We start from the raw sequence: 21,876 nt of genomic DNA, 5'->3' as shown, positions 1-21,876 counted from the left end.
CGCACAGTCGTAAATTCCCACAGTGTGCACTATGTGCTTCGAATATTGTGTGTACTTTTTGTTTTATACAGTTGTCAGCCAGGCATCTAACTATGAAAAAATTACACTCCAAAATACCCCGGGCTTCTGACAAAACAACCCGGGCTTAAGCCCCGTAAGCCACCCCCCCGCTCCGCCCCTGATCGGATTGTCACTGACCTTGATAGGTTAAACTGCAGTAGTAAGCAAGGTGAAAGCAGATGTAGCAGAAATCATAGTTTGTCAGGGTTTTTTTTTTTAATGTAAAATAAATAAAAAGTAAGCAAAAATAATTGAGAATTAAGATTAGCAGCTCATGGTTGTTTGCAATTTTGGCAATTCCAGGCTTCAGTTCCAGTTTAATTTATTAATGGGATTCTTTAATCCCATTAGTATCCTCTTCAGCACAGAGATGTTGACTCAATACAGGTTGTAGCCTCATTACACAGAGAAGCCTGTGCTTCCCTGAGCTTTACTCTATACTGTAGACTACATCAGCTGTTAATGCAATGGAATTAACAGCTGGATTTCTGAACAAGCATGGCATTATATCATAGTAATACATCACTGTAAATGCCCACTTTTTAAAGTTTAACTTTTTTCATTAATCATAAAAATGTTCACTATAAAAAAAAAGCTAACGACTACAACCTGCAAAGGTATATATTATTTTTGAGTGTCTTTTTTAAGCAGCGTTTCAAAATTAGATTTTCATACTAACATATGATGAAAACTTAATTTCTACTGGATTTGTTGTTTTAAACATGAATTTAGCTTTAAAATCAGTGGGCAGTTCATTCCACTTTTATTATATAGTTAAAAATAAATAAATGAATGAAAAATCAACAGTTGAATGAAAAAAACGAAATAATCGTCTAAGGAAGACTGAAAAGGGGAAATGAGAGCCAGTAAACTAACAATGCATAAAGAAAGCGGGAGGGGTCGTACAAAACGCCAGTTTGATGTTCTTAGTTGTGTCATTTGTCCAAGTGGTTTTAAGGCTGTGGAGCAACTTATCAGTGACAGGAAGCAAACCGGCAAATTCTGAGTTTGTTGTGAGTGAGTTTTTCTAAAGAAAACAGAAGAAGACCGTGTGTCAGTGTTGGTCCAGTCTCAGTTTCTCTAAAAATGCTGCAGCTGCTTCTATTGCTGCTGCTGTCATCCACAGTAAGTCACACTTCTAGTCGATAAATTAAAAAAAGTATTATACGTAGTATTTTTTGTTGTTTGTTTACCATGTAAATAGACTTTAAGAATTTGTGCTCCTATTTGCAAAATCAGGCTGACAGCCAGAGTCAGCGAGTGTCGGGCTACAAGAAGGCAAATGCATGTGTGTGCCAGCTAAACTCCACCATGTGGGTGTTTCCTGCTCAGAAGTTTAAGTACGTGTTGGAGGAAGTTCACACCTGTGAAGAATCTCTGAATAACCTACAAGAAGAGGTAAGAACTCATCTATATGCTTTATTGTACTGAAGTAAGCTCTCAGGAACTAACGTTGTACTATTAAACAACTAAAATACAAGTAAAAATGAATCAATAATCAAGAAAACATTATTTAATAATTCATTAATTATTATTATCATAATGAATACTAAGTATGGGTATAATCAATCAATTGATATTTCATTATTTAAAGATAAACACTGTATCAAAGTTTTTTCATAACATTCATATATTATTTTATATGCTGCTTGCAAAAGACTTGTCTTTGAAAATAAAATAAAAAGCTTGGCTTCACTGGCCTTTCTTACATATATCTTATCAGTTGGGGATTCAAATGTTTAAAATTATTGTTGTTATTCTTAATAATATGAGACTACACAGCTGAGGTCCATGATCTCTTATCTTTCAACAGATGGATATCTATCTATAATAGAAAATATGTACAGTATTTTATAATATAGGGTAACCACTTTTTCTTTCCCCTCAAAATATTAACTTTTTAAAATTTGGATGTATTTTTTACATAGCTCGTATAGGAAAAAAAGCCATGTCTTTGAACAAAGGATTTTTTTTGTCTGCATTTCTTGCAGCTGACGTTCTCTAGCCAACGTCTCCCTCTGATCCAGGATCAGTTTACCAACTTTACGGCTCGGCTGGAGCCCTACAACTACCTGCACTCCCAGGGCCTGTATACAGAACTGTCCCTGCGCCAGCTGGGCCAGGAGCTCAGCCAGTTACAGGTGGACATCGATGTGGTCCACAGCCAGCTTAACAACTCCGAGACACAGAAACTCTCCAAAGAGGTAGAGCTAAAATAGCAAATGGCAGCAAAATACAACAGAAAGAAAAGATTTAATGTTATACTATGTCAGGTCACATGTGACCTGTTGTGATGTAACAGAATTATCAATAGAATAATATTATATCCATTTCTGATAGGCTGATAGACTACATAAACATGTAAACAAGATGCAAACAATAGACACGCTTAACATGAAGACTGTGAAGGAGAAACTGCGCTACCTAAAGAATAATGTGGAGACCTGCAAGTCAATCCCCAAAGACTTCAGAGGTATGTGTGTGTGTGTGTGTGTGTGTGTGTGTGTGTGTGTGTGTGTGTGCGTGCACATGTTTAGATATCTTTGTGATGACAGAAAATTGGCATGCTACTATATTTGTGAGGACCAACAGTCACTTATGGGAACAGAATGCCTGTTTGGCATTTTTGAGGTGCAAAATGTGATTTTAGTATCAGGGTTACAGTTCACACTCTGGGTCCACACACCTGAATCAAATGATTAGTTAATTACCAGGCCTCTGGAGGATTTCAAGACATGTTGAGGAGGTAATTTAGCCATTTGACTCAGCTGTGTTGGATCAAGGACACATCTAAAACCTGCAGGACACCGGCACTTGAGGCCTGGAGTTCCATACCCCCAGTTTAGGCTATGGCTTAGGGTGAACGTGAGTGAGGGCCCTTTGGTGGCTTGGTTGATTTCCATGGACGGGCTGGCTTGGCAGGCACCTGATGCGCTGGTTGGGGCTTGGAAGGTGGTTGTGGACTGGCAGGCCGCGCAGGGCATTGACAGGCGAGACCAGGCTACTTTGAGATGAGACTAGATGAGACGTCAACCTCTGGCTGAATCGTGGCTGGACCATATATGCTCGGCTGAGCATACAGCTGGCACAAGAGGCTGCTGGCTAGGGTCTCCTGAACCCCCAGCTGGAGCATAAAGTTGGAGGCTGGGCTCTCATGTACCCCCAGCTCAAACATGAAGTTGCTGACTAGCCCTGTCTGACCCTCCAGCTGGCACAGCGGACCTGGGCAACCTCTGCTGAGCCCCCAAGTGGGAGTAGAAACAAGTACTTCTGGGGACCCAGAGCACACTGAGTCCTTCGACTCTGCCTCTGGATCCGACCCGGCCCATATTTTAGACCCACAGGAGTCTAGTTTGGTCTCACAGCAACCTGTCTCACAACAAACAGTTCTAGCTGGCATTAGAGCTGAAAATCCAGTCTCTACATTGTCTATAGTAACAGAATTCCCAGAAAGTGAGAGAGGACAAAGACACAAGGGGACCCTACACAGACAAGGAGATTACACATTTTAAACAGAAAAAGGCTTATAAGCAAGGAGACATGGACGATAACGAGTCTAATATACTAGACTCAACTTCAACTAATACCAACTAATAATAACCCGAGAACTTTATATTATTTCATAAATAAGAAAAAATACAAAATAACTCAAAATGCTGGGTCACCGACCCAGCCCTCTGTCAGACCCAGTGCAGAGCCATCCCAGTCTAGAAATAAAAAGCTTCCCCTTTTCAAAGCAAGGATACACCTTAAGGGGATGATAAGTAATGATGATAAATGACAACAATTGACTGTATCTATATCATCATCTGCTTCAAAAACCTTCTGATCTTTCTATCTTTCCAGTTCAGGACAAGCACTGCGTCAGAGGTCTGATCACCAACATCAGTGACCCTATCACGACCAAAGTCAGTCCTCATGGTAAGAGCTATATCTCTGGTTCGTGGGGAAAACAAGCCCAGAACGAGAGCGAGGGGCAGAAGAACAGTTACTGGGTTCAACCTCTGCTAAGCAGCCACATCTGGGGCAACACTGTGCGCCTTTACCAAACCTACGAAGACTTCATGGCCTCAACAAACCACAGAGAATTTACCTTTGCTTCATCTTACAGTCATCCCAGCACAAATGAAGGTCCGAACGCCGTCCTGTATGGCGAGGCTCTGTATTATCACTGCTACCGCTCTGCAGACATTTGCCGGTACGACCTTGAGGCCAACGAGGTCAAACGGGTGACTCTTCCAGGCACTGGTGTGGGTTTCAACAACAAGTTCCCCTATTGTTATTACGATTGCCGGCTCAATAGTGATGTTGATGTAGAGGCAGATGAAACAGGACTGTGGGCTCTCTATGCCACTATAGGTAACCATGGTAACCTTGTGATCAGCCGGTTAGTTTGGGACAGCGAGGTGAAGAGTCTCAACGTGACACAGACGTGGGAAACGAGGTTGTTCAAGAAGGCAACGAGCAACGCCTTCATGGTGTGCGGTGTGATGTACGCAACTCGTTACGTTAATGAGTACCGGGAGGAGGTGTTCTACGCCTTCGACACAGCCACAGGCAAAGAAGACAACTCACTAGCAATACCACTGGAGAAGGTAGCTAAAGCAGTGGCTAGTCTGAGCTACAATCCCACCAACAAGCAGATCTACATGTACAACGATGGATACTTGCTGGCCTACCAGGCCCACTTCAGATCTGAAGCTTTGTAGCTAGTTATTGTCACATGACCAAGCCCCCCCCCTCCAAAAAAAAAAGGCAATGGCTTTTTCTGTGCAGCAGCAATCTTAGCAGATGTTGCAAATGCTGAAGATATATCATGTATGCTGCATGTTTAAGGACTATTTTATGCAACAGTGATGTTAGCTACAAATACCACAGATATGTCATGTATGCTGTAAAAACTGTTCTTATACTAATAATGTCATTTGGTTAAACTGAATGCAAACACCGGTTAGAACCATAATAAAGTCTTCAGTACCAAAAACATCAAGATTTTAACTATTTTGGGTTTACAGCTTCTAACATTACTGCTAACACTGTAGGGGTAGGTTTAAAAAATTGATTTTATCATAGAAATTGATTTTAGTTTGAATAATGTGATATTGATACCCAAAATCGATTTTTAAATGTAAATGTATTTTGCTAGAAACGGCAGAGTCTGAGGTTAAAGCTCACAAAACTGTTTCAATCATCAAACAGCTAATGATGTAAACGGATTTTGCAAAAAGATGTAAATGCAAAGCATGCACCCCCCACCCCATTCACCCAACGGGGACATGCCACTGGGTGCTGAAAGGCAACATCTCACAGATTCTGAAGCTGCAGGTTTCATCACTCTCCAACCAAAATTCACTGAACCAGCAGCAAAAGAAGATCAAGACTACGCTTCACGTTTGAAAAGGATTGTCACGAATTCTATCTTCCTCTTGCTGTTTTGCTTCCACCATGAGAAAATCACACTTCATGCACAGCTTTCTCTCTCTGAATGTACTAAAATTTCTGTTTTTTGCATTATTCACTTGCTTATTACGCACCAGTCTACCGTTGTGTAAAGTGCTGCTGCCCGCTACTTTTTTCTCCAAAACAGACTTCCGAAAAGAAGGACCAATTTCTGCTGTTCAATACCAAAAAAAATTAAACTTTAATAATTATGCCAAATTATAAAACGCTTAGCTGTAGTCGCTAATAAAACCTCCTTAACTTTGCTCTGCTTCACTTCAGCATTAGGTAATGTTTATATGCTGATTCATGGTTTTCTTCAGTTTTTGATGTACTGCAAAATATTTTTAAGGTGTTTATCTGCTATAAAAAGCCAGCCAGAAAAATCTCCTTCATATTTGTTTGTGTTTTATTCTTAGGTACAATAATGGATTGCATTTATATAGCACTTTTCTAGACACTCAGGCCCCTCTGGCCAACACCAGTAGGCGGTAGGTGAAGCGTCTTGCCCAAGGACACAACGACCAGGACAGATAGAGCTGGGGATCGGACCGGCAACCTTCCAGTTACAAGATGTGACCTCTAAGGTCTCACAAGTGTTAGATTTATTTTTATATATAGATATACATAGATATAAAATAATGGATTTGTACTGATAAGATAAGATAAGATAAGATAAGATAAGATAAGATAAACCTTTATTAGTCCCACAAATGGGAAATATTTGGGTCACGGCAGAAAGTACAAATTTAAGAGCAGTAAAAATTAAGATAAACACAATGGAATATGATAAGATGAATTAGAATAAAATACTGTACAAAATAGAATAAAATGCTCTGTTATGGTAGGAAAGAATTGCACTTGGTAATACTGCACATCAGGGAGACAGTTACAGTTGTGTATGGGATGTGTGTGTGTCTGTCTGCATGTGTGTGGCCATCTTCAGAGACCATGTTGTAGAGTCTGACATTAAGTTGGGAGGAAAGTCCTGCGAAATCTCTCCATCCCAGCCTGGGTGCCGCAGCCTGCCACTGAAGGAGCTGCTCAATGCTGTCAGAGTCTCTTGAATGGGGTGGGAAATGTTGTCCGACAGGGACGACAGCTTAGCCACCATTCTCCTGTCACTCACCACCGCCACTGGGTCCAGAGGGCATCCTAGAACAGAGCTGGCTCTCCGGATCAGCCTGTTCAGTCTCTTCCTGTCCCCAGCAGAGATGCTGCCGCCTCGGCAGACCTCACAGTAAAAGATGGCTGAGGCCACCACAGAGTCATAGGTCTTCAGGAGTGGGCCCTTCACTCCAAAAGACCTGAGTCTCCCCAGTAGGTACAGCCTGCTCTGCCCTTTCCTGTAGATAAATGATCAGAATTATAATATTTCCGTGAATATTGACTGTGTCAAAATTAGGGATGGGTACCGGTGTCCGGTGCCACCGGTTCTGACATAAACGGTAGCAACCAGACCGAAAAGCAGCGCACATTTCGGTGCTTTATTTCGGTGCTTTTTTTTCCTGAGCTGTGATACACTTCTAGCCAATCATTTTACGTTTCCGAGGATAGTAGGCGGGTCCAGGTACGTACGTTCTTTTATGCAGAGCTACAGATTAAAAATGTCCAAGGCGAAGCGGTCAAAAGTCTGGCTGTACTTCACAGCAAAATATGCAAACTCAGCAGCCTGCAACAAGTGCTTTAAGCTGATACTGTGATACTGTCAAAGGAAGTAACACCTCGAATCCGATGAAACACCTGGCGACGCATAGCGTTTTTTTTTTAAAAGCCGAGAAATGCGCCGTATTTGATGGCAGCAGCAGCCGTTCTACTCTGCGTGAGTAGCTTAATGTTGTTTGTGTGTAATTTACGTTGAGTAGGCTAACCACGTTATTACATTAATGCATGTAAGGTGAACTAGCAAACATCATCATAGCTACATGCGGCTGTCTTCTTGTTTGATGGCAGATACTCTCTTCACCCTGGCCAAAAAGGCTAAAATGACCAAAGAAGAATTGGAAAACAGTTAAACATGAGAGGTTTTTGGACAAAGTTTGTGTTTTTTCCATTGATTAAGCACTGCTTCCAGCCAAGAGTGATACCATATATGCCCCATAGCTGCAGAAAAGGCTAACATTGTTATCTTTTTACAAAAAACCAGCTGAATATGAGAGGTTTTTGGACCAATTTTGTGTTCTCCATTCTTTAAGCACTGGTTTGAGCACCGTTTGAGCACCGGCACCGTTTCAAAAGTACCGATTTGGCACCGGTATCAGATAAAACCTAAACGATACCCATCCCTAGTCAAAATTGAATCGAATCACTGGTGGAAATCAAAATACATTGCCCTATACCATTGGGACCACTTTGGATTTTACCTTCCATATCTGCTTCCATTGCTGCACATGGACATCCTTCTCCTGTCCTGGTTCTGCTGGAAGTTCCTTCCTGTTAAAAAGGAGTTTTTCCTTTCCACTGTCGCCAAATCACCTGCTCATGGGAGCGATATGATTGTTGGGGTTTCTCTGGGTTTTTTTTTATATTATTATAGGGTTTTTACTTTACAATATAAACACAACAGCATATCAGTTGAGTGTAGGCCATTGCACCTTGGTGGTCTGCGCTTGAATTATGAACTATAAAATGTGTAATATCAGATACTTGAAGGATAATTTTTAAATGTTACACAATGTTAAGGTTAGTCAGTGTAAATGCTGGAGAATATTTCACAAATATCTCCATAAACAATGTAAATGGTAGATACCATTAGAAAGTAGGAATGTTTTTATTCATGTGGCCATTTAAAAAAAAATTGTCTGTAAAATTAATCATAGATTAGTTTTCTGCATTCAGAAAAAAGAGGATTTTTATGTCACGCATAGAAAGAGCCAGTACTTAGAGTAATACACTGGTACAACAACTAATGAGTTGATAATCAGTTTGAATTTAATTTACTTATTTAGATAACTGCTACACTAATGTCACTGCAAGGATTTCTCCACAAATGTCAGAACAACAATCATGTAACTTTTATGAGAATATGACATTTGTATGTTTACATAAAAAAAGATATAATAACATAGTTAGACTGACTCTGAACATTAAAACCACTACACTGGAAATATTGATTTTATTGAATAAAGAGAGTACAAGGCAACAATGAACTATTTATTTACACTGGTAGAATTAGATTAATGGAGAAATACATTGTTTATGAAATGTGATGCATTAAACATGAAACATCTTGAGAAAAAATTGTTTTGAATTCAGACTTTTATAGAGATCAATCAATTTTGCAGAAATGAAACAACATCAATTTACCCAAACAACACCTTGTAGGAAACCATGTTGGAGTCACAGTAAGCATGCAGCATCTGGTCCACAGGGCTGTAATTTAGGCTTTGAATGTTGGGAGACATTTTGTTCATGAAGATGCCAATGTTGAACTTCTCCTGTCCCGTCACGGTGTTGAATGAGTAAAAGATCTCCTCGACCTCCCTGTTAATGTAACGTGTCGCATAGAGAACGCCACACGCCATGAAGGTGTTGGTCACTGCCCGCTTGTAGACTGAAGTGCGCCAGGTACGCCTAAGTGTTGGTGTTTCACCCTCCTCTAGCTTGGAGAGAACCAAGTTGCCAACGTCCTGAGTGGTGGTGTAGACCACCCAGACACCAGACTCATCTGTTGCCAGGTCCAGGTCAGTGTATGGGTAGCATTCCTCAAGATGGCAGAAGTTACCTTTTGAGTTGTACCTGGTTAACAGAGGATAGCAGTGAAAGTTTCTGTCATAGTTATTCTTTAAACTAACATTTTCAAAGTTGAGTAACAAACCTGGTGCCTTTTGGTAGTTGTAAGGTTGTGACACTTTTAGTGGTGAGATTAAATCGACAAACATAATCTTGGTTGTAACAGTTGTAGTACAAAGCCCCTCCATACAGAACATTATTTGGACCCTGGATGGTGTTGGTAGTTGGGTTTGAGGAGTGGATCTGGACGTTACCTGAAGAAGAAAAAGGAGGAATAAACGTATGTTAATAGTTTAAAACTATAATTTGCTTCACAGAAATGTGCCAGTAATTAAAACAATCGTGCACTTTACTTTATTCCACTTTAAGTAAGGAAAATGTCAGTGTTCTCTTATAATATTAAAGAGTAAAGTCACTTTTATTGTGGTCTGCATAATTCAATTTTAGGTACAGTTGGGTATTGTAGTTACCTAGCAAACTTTAAACGGTCCTTTCCATACACATTCAGTAACCCAACGTACAACAAACCTCCAGGTTAATTTCTTTCTTTCTTGGAAATTCAAATGATTCAATAAACTACTAATTTACCAACTTCAGTGTGATCCCAGTATAAACAGTAAGGGTTTTTTACATTTCGTAGGGGAATAAACAAAGAGAAGCGAGCAGTTCCTTACCTGGGACGCTCACTCCAATGATGAGAGAACTTAGACTGCTGTAAAGACGAACATAGTTGGCATGTACGTTACTCAATGTCAACATCACCAGCCAATACCAGCTCTCTTTGCCTTTCTCTGGTCTGGGATCACGACCCCAGGCTCCGTAAGCATACGAGCCAGGATATTCTCCTTTTGTGTAGACCTTTGGCTCAGTAACATTAACAAGCCGGCTGCGTGCACAGGTACCTGAGGGGAAATGTATAGTGTGTATTAGCTGTTCTCCGTGAGGCTACTTTTATGGAGGAAATGCATATTATAACAGGCCTTTTAAATTTATTTATATGACAAACTAGAAATTCTTTTATCAATGCATGCTGGGGTTTATTCATCATATAACGATTGAGCTTTCTTTTACTGCAACTACTTTAAAGTAATAATTGTTATTATTATATTATTTATTAAATGAATTCGGTTCAATTCATGATAGCTTGTGTAACTACCTTTTGAACAAATAACTTGAATTAATGATTTTCTGTATGACATTATGTGTTTCTTTCATCTTGTCGACTTCTTCTTTGCAATGTTGCAAAGCTCTCTGAAGGACCCAGCCAAGCATCTAAGTTCGGTTGAGGTTGGGACCTAGCCTTTTACTTCACATATTTTTATTTGAGGTTGTATTTACCTAATTTTAAAGCTTATTGATAACCATGTTTATCAGTGCAAGTGATTCCTTGTTGCTATTTGAATCCAATTTCAATGCACTGATTGGATTCTTTCATCAGCTGACACAGGCGATCGAGATGATTGATTACTCTAGTGAAAGGCAATGGATAATTAATGGATCCTCACCACAATTTAAACCACATGCAGCTGAGCACTTTTTCTCACATTTGTTTCAGCTTTTCTGACTCAATGACAGATCAAGATTTGGTCTTATTAAGAACTTCACCTATTTTGTATTTTCTATTCAACTGAGTCCTTAATTTTTGTCATCTTTAGAAGTTTAAGGAGCTTGGAAAGAAAAGCGTCTGGACTTCTTTGAGTTGCTTGAAGACGTTTCACCTCTCATCCGAGAAGCTTCTTCAGTTCTAAGGGTTAAATGGTGGAGAGTCCCAGATTTAAACCCAGTGGGAGTTTCCCCCCACAGAGGGGCAAAGGACCCCCTGATGATCCTCTACCTAATCATCACATGAGCCAAGGTGTGAAAGCAGGTGTGGGTCACAATCAGCCAGGGTTTTGGGTGAGCTCATTGTGAAACCTGGCCCCACCTTATCATGTGATTTCCTGAGGTCAGATGGCCCAGGATGTGAGTGGGCGTTAAGGCGTCTGGGAAGGGAACTCAAAACTGGATTATAGATGGCAGAGAGTTGGTGTCGTAAACCACCGCCTCTGTTCAAAGATGGTCGCTCACAGTGGACGTAAATGGCTTCTTTCACTCCTCTTTCAGACCATCTGTCCTCTCTGTCCAAAATGTGAACGTTTGCATCCTCGAAAGAGTGACCTTTGTACTTAAGATGCAGATGAACTGCTGCGTCTTGTCCCGTGGAGGTGGCTCTTCTATGTTGTGCCATGAGCTTGTGAAGTGGCTGTTTGGTCTCTCCGATGTAGAGCTCTGGGTATTCCTCGCTGCACTGTACAGCAAACACCACATTGTTAAGTTTTTGTTTAGGAGTTTTGTCTTTCGGGTGAACCAGTTTCTCTCTGTGTGTGTTGCTGGGTCTGAAGTACACCGGGATGTCATGCTTGGAGAAAACTCTCCTGAGTTTCTCTGATACACCGGCTACATAGGGGATGACAATGTTGTTGCGTCTGTCTTTCTTATCCTCCCTCCCTGGTGTCTGATCTTCTTTCCTGTGCCTCTTTGCTGACTTTATAAACGCCCAATTAGGATAACCGCATGTTTTAAGTGCTTCCTTTACATGTGTGTGTTCCTTCTTTTTCCCTTCAGGCTTAGAGGGAACATGTTCTGCCCGATGGTGTAGGGTCCTGATTACCCCAAGTTTGTGTTGCAGAGGGTGATGGGAGTCAAAGAGGAAGTACTGGTCCGTGTGTGTGAGCTTCCGGTAAACTTCAATGTTGAGGTTGCCATTCTCTTCAATGTGCACAGCGCAGTCCAGGAAAGGCAAACAGTTATCCTTTGTGTCTTCCCTGGTGAACTTGATGTTTTTATCCACGGCGTTAATGTGCGCAGTGAAGGATTCCACTTGTCTTTTGATTTTGACGCAGGTGTCGTCTACATATCTGTACCAGAGGCTGGGTACTCTCCAGAGGTGGGTAGTAACGAGTTACATTTACTCCGTTACATTTACTTGAGTACGTTTTTGAAAAAAATGTACTTTTAAAGTACCTTTTTTGCACGGTACTTTTTACTTTTACTTGAGTACATTTGTGAAGAAGAAACGGTACTTTTACTCGGTACATTAACGGTACATTTGCACAATTCGAGTCGTTACTTTAAAACAAAAATAAAAATTTGTTTAACACATTAGATAACATGCTGCCAGTGGAGTTTTTACCAATGAGATGTGGCCATGCAGTCACATGACCAGTTTGAAACTGTGGCGGGCAGAGCGGCCCAAGCGTTTCAAAGTAGCGGACACACGGAAAGAAGAAACATGAAAACATGGCAGAGTCTACGCTAGAGCTGAAGAGAACACCCTTGGCCTCATATACAAAGAATGTTTTGCTTAAAAGCAGAACAAAGGAACAGCTATGTCTTCAGTGTCGGTGTCTTCAGTGAGAGCCAAAACAAACCAACTTTTCAGCGTGAAACAACTCAACTCGTGTAACCTGAGGAAATGGTAAGTTTTCTCTAAATATCTTTTTAGCTCTGGTTAGCTGGACGTCAGTCTTATGTTACAGCAGCTGTCATATTTTCGGCGCTATGTTGTAGTGAGATAAGTTTGTGGGTGTTTTGTGCAGCTTCGGCTGTCCTGTTAACTGCTCGCTGGTTAGCTAACATGACCTATAAGCTAACAGCTAGCCTGGTTAATGATGCTAGAGTTCAATGCGCATGCAAACAGCTCGTCTCTACTGCTTTAACTGTTAAAACAGGAGGCAATACTGCGGCTGACAGGGTTTAATATGTGAAACAGCAGCTTGTTTAGTTTAAACGGTCTACATTAAGCTGGGCAAACACTGTGCGATTTTTTTCAGTCACGTTATTCAGCTCCTGCTCAAACTGTACAATTGAATCTCAGGGGTTAGAAGTTCATAGGTCACGATGCAGGGCCTGACACTCTGATGCGACCTGAGTGCTCAAACTGTGCGTCCATAACATGAAGCTTATCATACAAAACCTGTCACTCGCTCTCCCTCTCTCTGTCTTTTACTCACACAGACACACACACACACACCATCAACTTTGCTAAATTACTAATGAAAAACATTGACAAGGCAGCTGTGATTGAGCAGCAATGTCCATCCAACTCTTTTCATGGTTGTTGTAGTCGTGATAATTTTGTGAGGCTACATTGAAAAGCCTCAGATACGTAAGCGTAGAGCTGCCACCCAGGCAAAAGAAAAATAGAGCTATATCACGTTATAACGTGAAAAGTATATTGTTCTAACAACCTCACAACCAATGTGATATTATGTGATATTATATTGTTCAGATATAATATGAATGTGATATTATATTGTTCAATAGAGCTATATCACGCTATAACGTGAAAAGTTTATTGTTCTAACAATATACTTTTCACGTTATAACGTGATATAGCTCTATTTTTCTTTTGCCTGGGTGGCAGCTCTACGCTTAGGTACTCGGATGAGCTTGCCTCATCCTACAAGTTGTGCCTCCATCTCTTGCGTCCAGATCACATGCTGCACTGCCGTGCTGCTCCACCTTTTCTCTTTCATTTCTGTGTTTGTGCGTGCGCAGTGTGACAGACTGTGTTGAGGGGCGACAGGATTTCAAACAGGTTTGATTATCATGCGACCGTACGATTGATGATTGGGAGCTGGTTGTGAGGTGTTAACTGCTTATCGTTACCCCATGTATACTACACGATGCACACACGATAAAGGCAAAACACGGGCCGATCCCCAAAACGGTTGCGCGACTGAAAAATCGGTTCAAAATGGGCCAAGAATTGCACAGTGTATGGCCAGCTTTTGGAGGCTAGCTCCAAACAAACATCTGCAGCTTGGCAGCACAATAAGCCCCGACCTAATTCTTTTGCAAACGTTACATCTTTCCACGGGTCTCCACTTCATCAGACATCACCTAGACTCAGAGCTGGATGAGGCCAGCACAAACAGCGGCCTATTCGACGAAGATGATGGATCCATGGGGTCAGGAAAACCAGAAAAGGCGGGTAAAGGCGGTGATATGTAACGCGGTCAGTGATTTTGTCCCTTTCAAGGTCTTGAAAACTTTCTTTTTGTAGCTGCTTGTGGGGTCTCGCTTTAAGGCTTCGTAGGTATTGTTGTCACTGATATAGTGATGTTGTGGTCTTTGCTCAGGAAAGCAACGGCCTTCTTTTCTTGTAATGTGAGGTTAGACGGAGGGACTTTGGCACTGGAGAGGGTGGCGGAGACTTTCATTCTGATTTGCTCTGCTTCTGTCTGTGATGATTTGTTAATCCGTATGGCAGTTTCTGTGGCTGTGATGAGGTCCACTATGGGCAACTGTTGCGGAACAATGGCAAAATTGAGTCCTTTGGCTAATACTTTGTTTTCAGGTTCAGTGAGATTCTGGTCTGAAAAGTTCTTCTCCCATTTTTCCTGACTGTCCTCAGGTGTGTGTTCTTCTCTGAGTTGTGTAGATTCAGACTGGGGAGTGGGTGTTCAAGCAATTCAAAGAAGTCCAGACGCTTTTCTTTCCAAGCTCCTTAGACTACGATGACCTGGATGACTGAGAACCTTCACAGACATCTTTAGAAGTTATTTTCTTCAGTGATCTTCTCCATATTTATCTTATCTTACATTAGCTTAGTTAAGCTTACCTTGGCTTAATGTAAAGATCAGTCAAGTTGGTATGGACACAAATGATTTCATGCTACTAGGCAATATGAATTTACAAGAAAAGATTATTAATTGCTCCAACCCCCAATAATTGGTTCCCACCCCCACCAGGAAAAGAGAAACAAATAAACAATCTTTTTTTTTTTTTTTTTAAACTGCTTGATTGACTCACCCTGTGGAGGCTCAGTGGGTGCGACAGTAGTGTTCAGTTTTTCGCTGCACTTGCGTAGATCAACCTTCAGAGCAGCAATGGCTTGTTGTCCCTTTATCACCTGCATGGTGTCGAACTTCTCCAGCTCTTGCATCTCTGTTTTCAAGTTCTCCAGCTGAGACAATTTTGGATTGTTTACAAAATCATGAAAAGAGCAACAGGCATCAGTTAAAAATCTATTTCTATATCTATTTTACAATTTTTTTGTACAATTTATTTATACAATTACTAAATGCAACAACAAATGAATGTCTGTTTAGCTTGCATTTAATCCCAAAATTTTTAAATGTATCAGATATAGATTTGTGGGGTGTAGAATTAATGTTTTATCTTTAAGGCTCATGTACACCCATTATCTTATATTACACAATTACCTCATAATTTGTATCATGCATTTATGTTGTATCCTTCATCGCAAACCGATATGCATTGCAGAGTAATTTGGGATTTAGACTGCTACACTCAGATACTAAGACATAAACAGAGTGAAGCCTTCTTTTCTGAGGAATGTGTGAGGGCGATGGTCTACCTGGACTGGTGGCCCTAATTGAAAGGTAGTCACAATTGCGGTTACTGAGGCTACAGTCTCCACTGCCTCCGTGGTGGGTATGCATGTGAAGCGAGAGACTACATCAAAGAACACCATGGTTTCATCTGGATCCAGGGTAAATTTCTGGACCTTGTCGGTGTAATCGGTGGAGTTCTTGATGTGATACAGGGTGTTCTCCCCACACAACACAATGCACTACCAGATGAGCTGAATGAGTTCTACGCTTGTTTCAATACCCTAAACACCAACCAACACAGAGGGATTCTACCAGTAGAGGCAGCTCTTCACTCACTGTGACTTTGACTGAAGTATGCAAGGTTCTGAGGAGGACTAACCCCCGAAAAGCAGCCGGTCGTGACAACATCCTAAGCCATGCTTTGAGGGTCTGCTCTTCGGTGAGGTGTTTACAGACATTTTTAATTTATCCCTCATCCAGTCAGCTGTGCCCACATGCTTCAAGTCAACCACCTCCCCAAGAAAAACAACATAACCTGTCTGAACCTGTAATGAAGTGTTTTGAGAGGATAGTCCCATATCAAAGATACCATCCCGGACACACTAGATCCTCTGCAATCCTCTGCATATGGTAAGAACCTTTCTACCGAAGACGCCGTTAATGCAACCATCCAAACAGCCCTTTCAGACCTCCAAAATAAGGACACCTACATTCAAATGCTGTTTACAGACTAGAGTTTTGCATTCAACACCATCATTCCAAACAGACCGTTGGGAAAGCTCTCCACTCTTGGACTGACACCCTCCCTCTGTTGCTGGGTCCTGGACTTCCTCACTAAGATACTCAATGGTGTAAAGATAGTGAGCACAGGGATCCCCCAAGGCTATGTGGTCAATCCACTCCTGGACACCCTTTTCACCCAGAACTGTGTCTCTTCCCAGTACAACACCTCCATCATTAATTTTGTTGATGGGAGATGATCATCATGATGACTAAGGAGATGATTGTTGACCCGAGGATGAGGAGAGACCAGCACGCCTCACTATACATCAACGGGACTCAGGTGGAGACTGTTGTGTGATACCCTGTGTACGCTCAATGATAACCCGTATAGCTAGTAGTACAGCTACTTCAATGTATTTGCAATTGGCACAAATTGACCCAGATTATGTGCCAGATGTCATCAATGATGATCCTGATGTATGTATTGAGCATTAGGTTGTGAATTACTCGATTGTCCAAGAAGAGAATGAAGTTTTCTTCTTTCTCTTTTCTTCTTTTAAAAAAAATTTTGATATTAAGCTTACTCGAAGGACTAGTTACATTTATGATTTGTTTCACATTTATGATTTGTCTTTATATTATGTTATTACATTCTGTCTTTATACTATGTTATCATTTCATGATAAAAGGAGGGAACTGTTGTGATATTTTGATACCATGGTAGCATTTACAGGATATTGTTTTATAGTGATATTATACAGGAAAACTGTTACTCAATAAGGCCCATTTACTAGTTGTTTTTCTCTTTCTCTGTGACCCAAGAATTAATGTGTAAGACTCACAGGCTGGTACCCCAAGGTCGAAAATACCACAGAGACGAGACCACTTCCTTACTCCCATCCTCCCTTCCTTATCCTTTAGAAAAGAGCTTGTTAAAGGCCAGGTGGTTTGTTTCAGAATTCACTAATGAAAGAACTCTGTATTCTATGTCTAGGAGTGTATTTTGCTGGAATGATCATAAATTGTAGCTGAACTGATAAACTACACAAAGGATACTTCTTTGCTCAGAAGGCAGGAAGACGTTTCCTTATTTGGTCTGTACCGGTTTGAACTGAGAACCTGCTGACACACGAACCTTTTTTTCCTCTATATAAACTGTTGTATACTGAATAAACCTTTGAGTTGATTGTGGGAGAGCAACCTGAACAGTCTCTGTATCATTTTGTTCTCCTAACTGCTCCCGACGTCGTAACTAACCTGCTGAACGGCATACCTGAGTGTTACTTTGAATAATTAGGAATCTTATAAGGAAAGGACAAAACTCTGCTTATCGGTGCTCACGCCTTGGAGGAAACCCGATCCACGGAGAAACCCGGGACGGAGATTTCTTTCAGAGACGGTGAAGACATTCAAATCTCTTTGTACCCACATCAGTGAGGATCTCACCTGGACCCATAACACACAGCAGATCATCAAGAAGGTTCAACAACAACTCTTTTATCTAAGAAAGCTGAAAAAATTTGGATTACCCTCCAAACTGCTCAGCAACTTTTACAGACGCACAGTGGAGAGTATTCTGACAAACTCCGGGAATGGAAATAACACCATTCAGGAAAGGAAGGCTCTCCAGCGTGTCTCTAAAATGGCGCAATTCATCTGCGGAGTACCCTTGCCATGCTTAGAGTCAGTTGGGGTTTATTCTAACTTATTTCAGTTATTTTTTTATTTAGTTGTTTGTAGGGAACTTGCAAAATAACAATTTCATTGCTCAGCGTAAGCATTTGTGTTTTGCAGTGTATATGACAATAAACTTCTTAAATCTTGAATAATTCTTTGATAGCCCATGTGTTTAAAGCTGTTTGAGATATTGTACTACCCATAAAAACAATAACCTGGGTTAAATGTATGTCTTTGTTCATTGTTGTTCTTGCACTTTCTTTCTGATTTTCCTCCTTAAGTCTTTGTCTGAGAATTGCACACCTCCGGTAAACTGGAAGTGAACAGCGCAGAGGAAAAGTGAAGACAAAGTAGTAAGAAATGGTCTATTCATTAGAGTGCGACACCGTTTGTGCAAAGAGGATATTACAGGTAAAAAAAATTAGTGCCAACTAGTGGCAGGACTGAGCTCAAGTGCTATCTGGCTCCATCTGGTGGAAGGAGGGGGGGTCTGCAGAATCTTGGAATCTTCTGGTGACAATAACAACAATGTGTCAAACGATGATTAAAGGGAAGCTAAGCTCCTTAGACTACGATGACCTGGATGACTGAGAACCTTCACAGACATTGTGTTGTGTAAAATCTTAAATAAAATTGCAACCACCAGCTGAGCTCGTCTTTTGAAGTGAGATTTATCAAAAGAAAAAGAAAAACACTGCAGAAAACGTTTTTTAGGAAGGACACCGCCCTGAACTATTTTATACCTCCCCAAACACTCTCAAACAAAGAACATTCCTCATTCTCAAGGTAACTGAGGCCAGAAAAGCAGCTCTAGATGGCTCCACTCTGGTCCACCTTTGCTGGCAAGCTCACCTCCACCATATCAAGGCACAATTCTTGAGCAACCACCCATGCAAGCCTCACTCATGGTGGACAGATGTGGAGTTTTAGAAGAGAAGGCAGCTGCACTACCACATTGTTTTTACTGCATTTTTTTTTTTTACCAGATTCAATAAAAGTGTTTACTGCTTTTCTCTTTGAGCCACAGGTCCATGGTGCCATGTAAGCCAAATTTGAAATTGCAACCGTCTAATAATAAATTGTGAAAACGTATAATATGAGTGTTTTTCACTTTTCTCATGAAAACACTCAGCTGGGACAAAGATACAGTGATGTAGTAATCTTTAGAATGATGTCAGCATTTTGCAGCATGTGGTTGTGAATCTACCTGTTTAGTGGCGTTAGCAGTGAGGATCTGGTGTTTCTGGGTGGTGCTGTTGAGCTTGTCAATCAGCTGCTTGATCTCAGTCATTTCATTCTCTATAACATACAAGCTGAGAACTCCATACAGCTCTCCATCATCCTCCTTCTCCAGGATCAGCACATCTTTGTTCAGCTGGGAGAGGCGATGCTCCAACCCCAGCAGCAGACTCTCCAGCTCCACAGTCTGCAGAGGCAGCAGTGATTAACCAGGAATGGAGACAAACAGTATGAGAGCTTTAAAAGACTAGTTACCTTCTCTGGGGTGATGTTGCTGTTGCAGTCTGATACATTGGTTTCAACTATCCTGAGTTTTTCATGAGGGAATGCCTTCTCTGAGTTATTCAGCTCACATGCACACTTTTCTCGTGGAGACACCTGAAAGATAGATTAACTGGCAAGTGAAATAAGCAGAACATCACATTTAGTGGTATTTTACATTTTTTACTTAATAGAAAATAGATATTTTTTCATTGAAATGAAGTCTTCAGTATTTCTTACCTGTTGGGTGAATGTGAGCAGAGCCCACAGTGGAATGATCATGTACAGCTTCATGGTGAATCAGAGAGCAGAGCTGAACAAAACCCTCTCTAAAGTGTTTGATTGTGGCACTGGGACTGCAGCAGCACCTTCTAACTTGCAAACACTCCCACTATCCTGTGGATATGAGGAAGTGGATGTGGGTGTGTTTGCATTTTTATCCATCGCTTTGTTTTCTCTATTTTCTGATTTGGATTACAGCAACACAGAGAATTTGCACTTAAGCATGGGAAATGACAGTAAAAGCATCTTCAGCTATACAAAATAAATATCTCACATTTAATAAAGTACCAAATAACAGCTAAAGGATTCAAACTCTGAGTCACTGTTAAACCTATGGTCTATGTGTGATGAGAGGAAGATGCAAACCAATCCAAAAGCTGTGAACAGTGACTAATGGATGTATTTTATTCATTTTTTTTTTTTTTGTTATTTTTTCATGAAATTCTATCAGGAAAAGAAAGTCATGGTCATACACTAAATGAACTATTTGAATTTTATAGTTAATTCTGGGTTTTGTTATTCATACAGTGTGTTAGCCACTACCACATTTTGGTGCACACTAAGCTCTTTTAACTGTATCACATATAAATGTACAGTCTTGTGCAGACTTTCTTCTCGTCTCAGACAGTCCCAGACACTGACACGGTCACTGTCCTAATGAGGACACGGATAAGATATATCTTTTAGTGCATGTGTTTGAACATAAAGCCAATAACACAAGAGCTCTAAGAAGAGCTGGAAACAAGCCCAAAGACATTTTTAACCACCTGCCAGCGCCATTCTCCTGTCAAAACTGGTCCATTTAGAAATTAGGCTGGAAGATCAGACTACAAGACTACAATGCTGAATGTCTATGGTTACATGTTGAAGGTAAGGCTCTGGCAGCTTTGCTGGGGTCAGCTAACACAAATAGCTTTGTGCAGATCTGAAAAAGAAACAAAGTTGTGTTAGCAATATAGAAGAGTTTTGTTTCTTTCCTGGACACAGTTTGTACTTTCCTATCATGCTCTTGTTTTCTTGTGCAATAAAGCAGTGCTATTTTATTCCTCTCAGCATACAAACTGAAATCAGCTGATGTGCAAGAAGAAAAAAACATTTTTGTTTGTTTGTTTGTTTTTTTGTTTGTTTTGCATCACTCTAGGAGTAATGGAAGGTGCAGATTTTAGGAACAGAAAGTGAATAACTTTATGCAAAGTTTAACTGAATGAAACTTGGCTTAAAGATGACATTGCACAGTTTTTCTCATTACTTCAATATAATGTACATCTATGTAGAGAAAACAAAATGTGGAAGGTGTTTCTATTTCTATTCATAACAACGTTGATTTTGTTGATAATAAGGATGTTACTATTCACCTTACTCTAAAATGTCTTCCTTTAGTATTTCATATTATAAAAAATATAAAAATCAGTTTACTAAAAGATTAAAACTAGCCAAGAAAATTTTTGTTCTGAAAAGTCAGGGGAATCATGTAAAAATGTTCAAAACACATGGAATGTCATTAATGAAATGCTAAATAAAGAACACTCTGGAAGTATTCCATCTCAACTATCCAATGGCATTAAGAATTTCAGTATTTTGCTTGATACTTTTTTGGTAATGTTGACCCTTCATTAGCTAAAAACATTGTAATATCACGCAATGCCATTTACAAAAAAGTTTAGCACAATTATTGTAAAGGTTTGGAGATGAGAGGTGTGGACCCAAGCGCAGACAATGATGCAGGAGAGAGTGTCTCAAACGGAAAACAAGCCTTTACTTTGCCTGATGAAACACTACAGAAACAAAAGCAGAGGAAAACTGAAGGAAGCAAACTAAACCTGAACTGGGTAAAGCTAAGTATAACAACATGGGGAACATAGAAAACAGAACCTTACAACCGGGAATGTGGCACATGAAACACTGGGGATGACAGACAGGCATGATACACAGAATTATACACAGACACTCCGACGAAGAACAGAGGAAACAACGCACTAAATAGACACACAAGGTAAGAAGAAAATGGCACACAGGAGGGAGACACAGCTGAACGTGGGACTCTCCAAAGTAAAACAGGAAATACAAGACAGAAAACCACAATTCCCAGAATGAAACTCAAACTAGAAACACAAAACACTGG

The 21,876-nt window shown here is 40.5% G+C and overlaps 2 protein-coding genes across 2 annotated transcripts; one reads left to right on the top strand and one right to left on the bottom strand.

Annotated features, from left to right (window-relative positions):
- Nucleotides 1-1,310: 1,310 nt before the first annotated feature.
- LOC146666753 (olfactomedin-like) lies at nucleotides 1,311-4,884 on the top strand. Its single transcript, XM_085411420.1, has 4 exons — nucleotides 1,311-1,458; nucleotides 2,052-2,264; nucleotides 2,401-2,533; nucleotides 3,907-4,884. The coding sequence occupies exons 1-4, from the start codon at nucleotides 1,372-1,374 to the stop codon at nucleotides 4,767-4,769; spliced, it is 1,296 nt and encodes a 431-aa protein (XP_085267546.1). The 5' UTR covers nucleotides 1,311-1,371; the 3' UTR covers nucleotides 4,770-4,884.
- Nucleotides 4,885-8,520: 3,636 nt separating this feature from the next.
- Nucleotides 8,521-19,841, bottom strand: LOC146666752 (olfactomedin-4-like). Its single transcript, XM_085411419.1, has 7 exons — nucleotides 19,713-19,841; nucleotides 19,467-19,589; nucleotides 19,180-19,398; nucleotides 15,028-15,181; nucleotides 9,906-10,133; nucleotides 9,317-9,485; nucleotides 8,521-9,237 (listed from the first exon to the last, which is right to left on the bottom strand). Exons 1-7 carry the CDS (start codon nucleotides 19,764-19,766, stop codon nucleotides 8,802-8,804), a joined length of 1,383 nt encoding a protein of 460 aa, XP_085267545.1. The 5' UTR covers nucleotides 19,767-19,841; the 3' UTR covers nucleotides 8,521-8,801.
- Nucleotides 19,842-21,876: the final 2,035 nt, after the last annotated feature.

Source organism: Rhamphochromis longiceps, linkage group LG7 (genome assembly GCF_057381845.1).
Source record: "Rhamphochromis longiceps isolate RC_006_pf linkage group LG7, R_longiceps_female_GT1.1, whole genome shotgun sequence".
NCBI classification, from domain to species: Eukaryota; Metazoa; Chordata; class Actinopteri; order Cichliformes; family Cichlidae; genus Rhamphochromis; species Rhamphochromis longiceps.
Note: the sequence above shows the minus strand (reverse complement) of the source record. Positions and strands in the feature narration are given on the sequence as shown.

Excerpts from the sequence above, each read along its gene's own strand:
- LOC146666753 (XM_085411420.1), top strand. The coding sequence starts at position 1,372 with ATGTGGGTGTTTCCTGCTCAGAAGTTTAAGTACGTGTTGGAGGAAGTT. Across the intron at positions 1,459-2,051 it reads TGAATAACCTACAAGAAGAG|CTGACGTTCTCTAGCCAACG; the intron begins GTAAGAACTCAT and ends CATTTCTTGCAG. Across the intron at positions 2,534-3,906 it reads AATCCCCAAAGACTTCAGAG|TTCAGGACAAGCACTGCGTC; the intron begins GTATGTGTGTGT and ends CTATCTTTCCAG.
- LOC146666752 (XM_085411419.1), bottom strand. The coding sequence starts at position 19,766 with ATGAAGCTGTACATGATCATTCCACTGTGGGCTCTGCTCACATTCACC. Across the intron at positions 19,590-19,712 it reads TGCTCACATTCACCCAACAG|GTGTCTCCACGAGAAAAGTG; the intron begins GTAAGAAATACT and ends TCTATCTTTCAG. Across the intron at positions 19,399-19,466 it reads GCAACATCACCCCAGAGAAG|ACTGTGGAGCTGGAGAGTCT; the intron begins GTAACTAGTCTT and ends CTGCCTCTGCAG.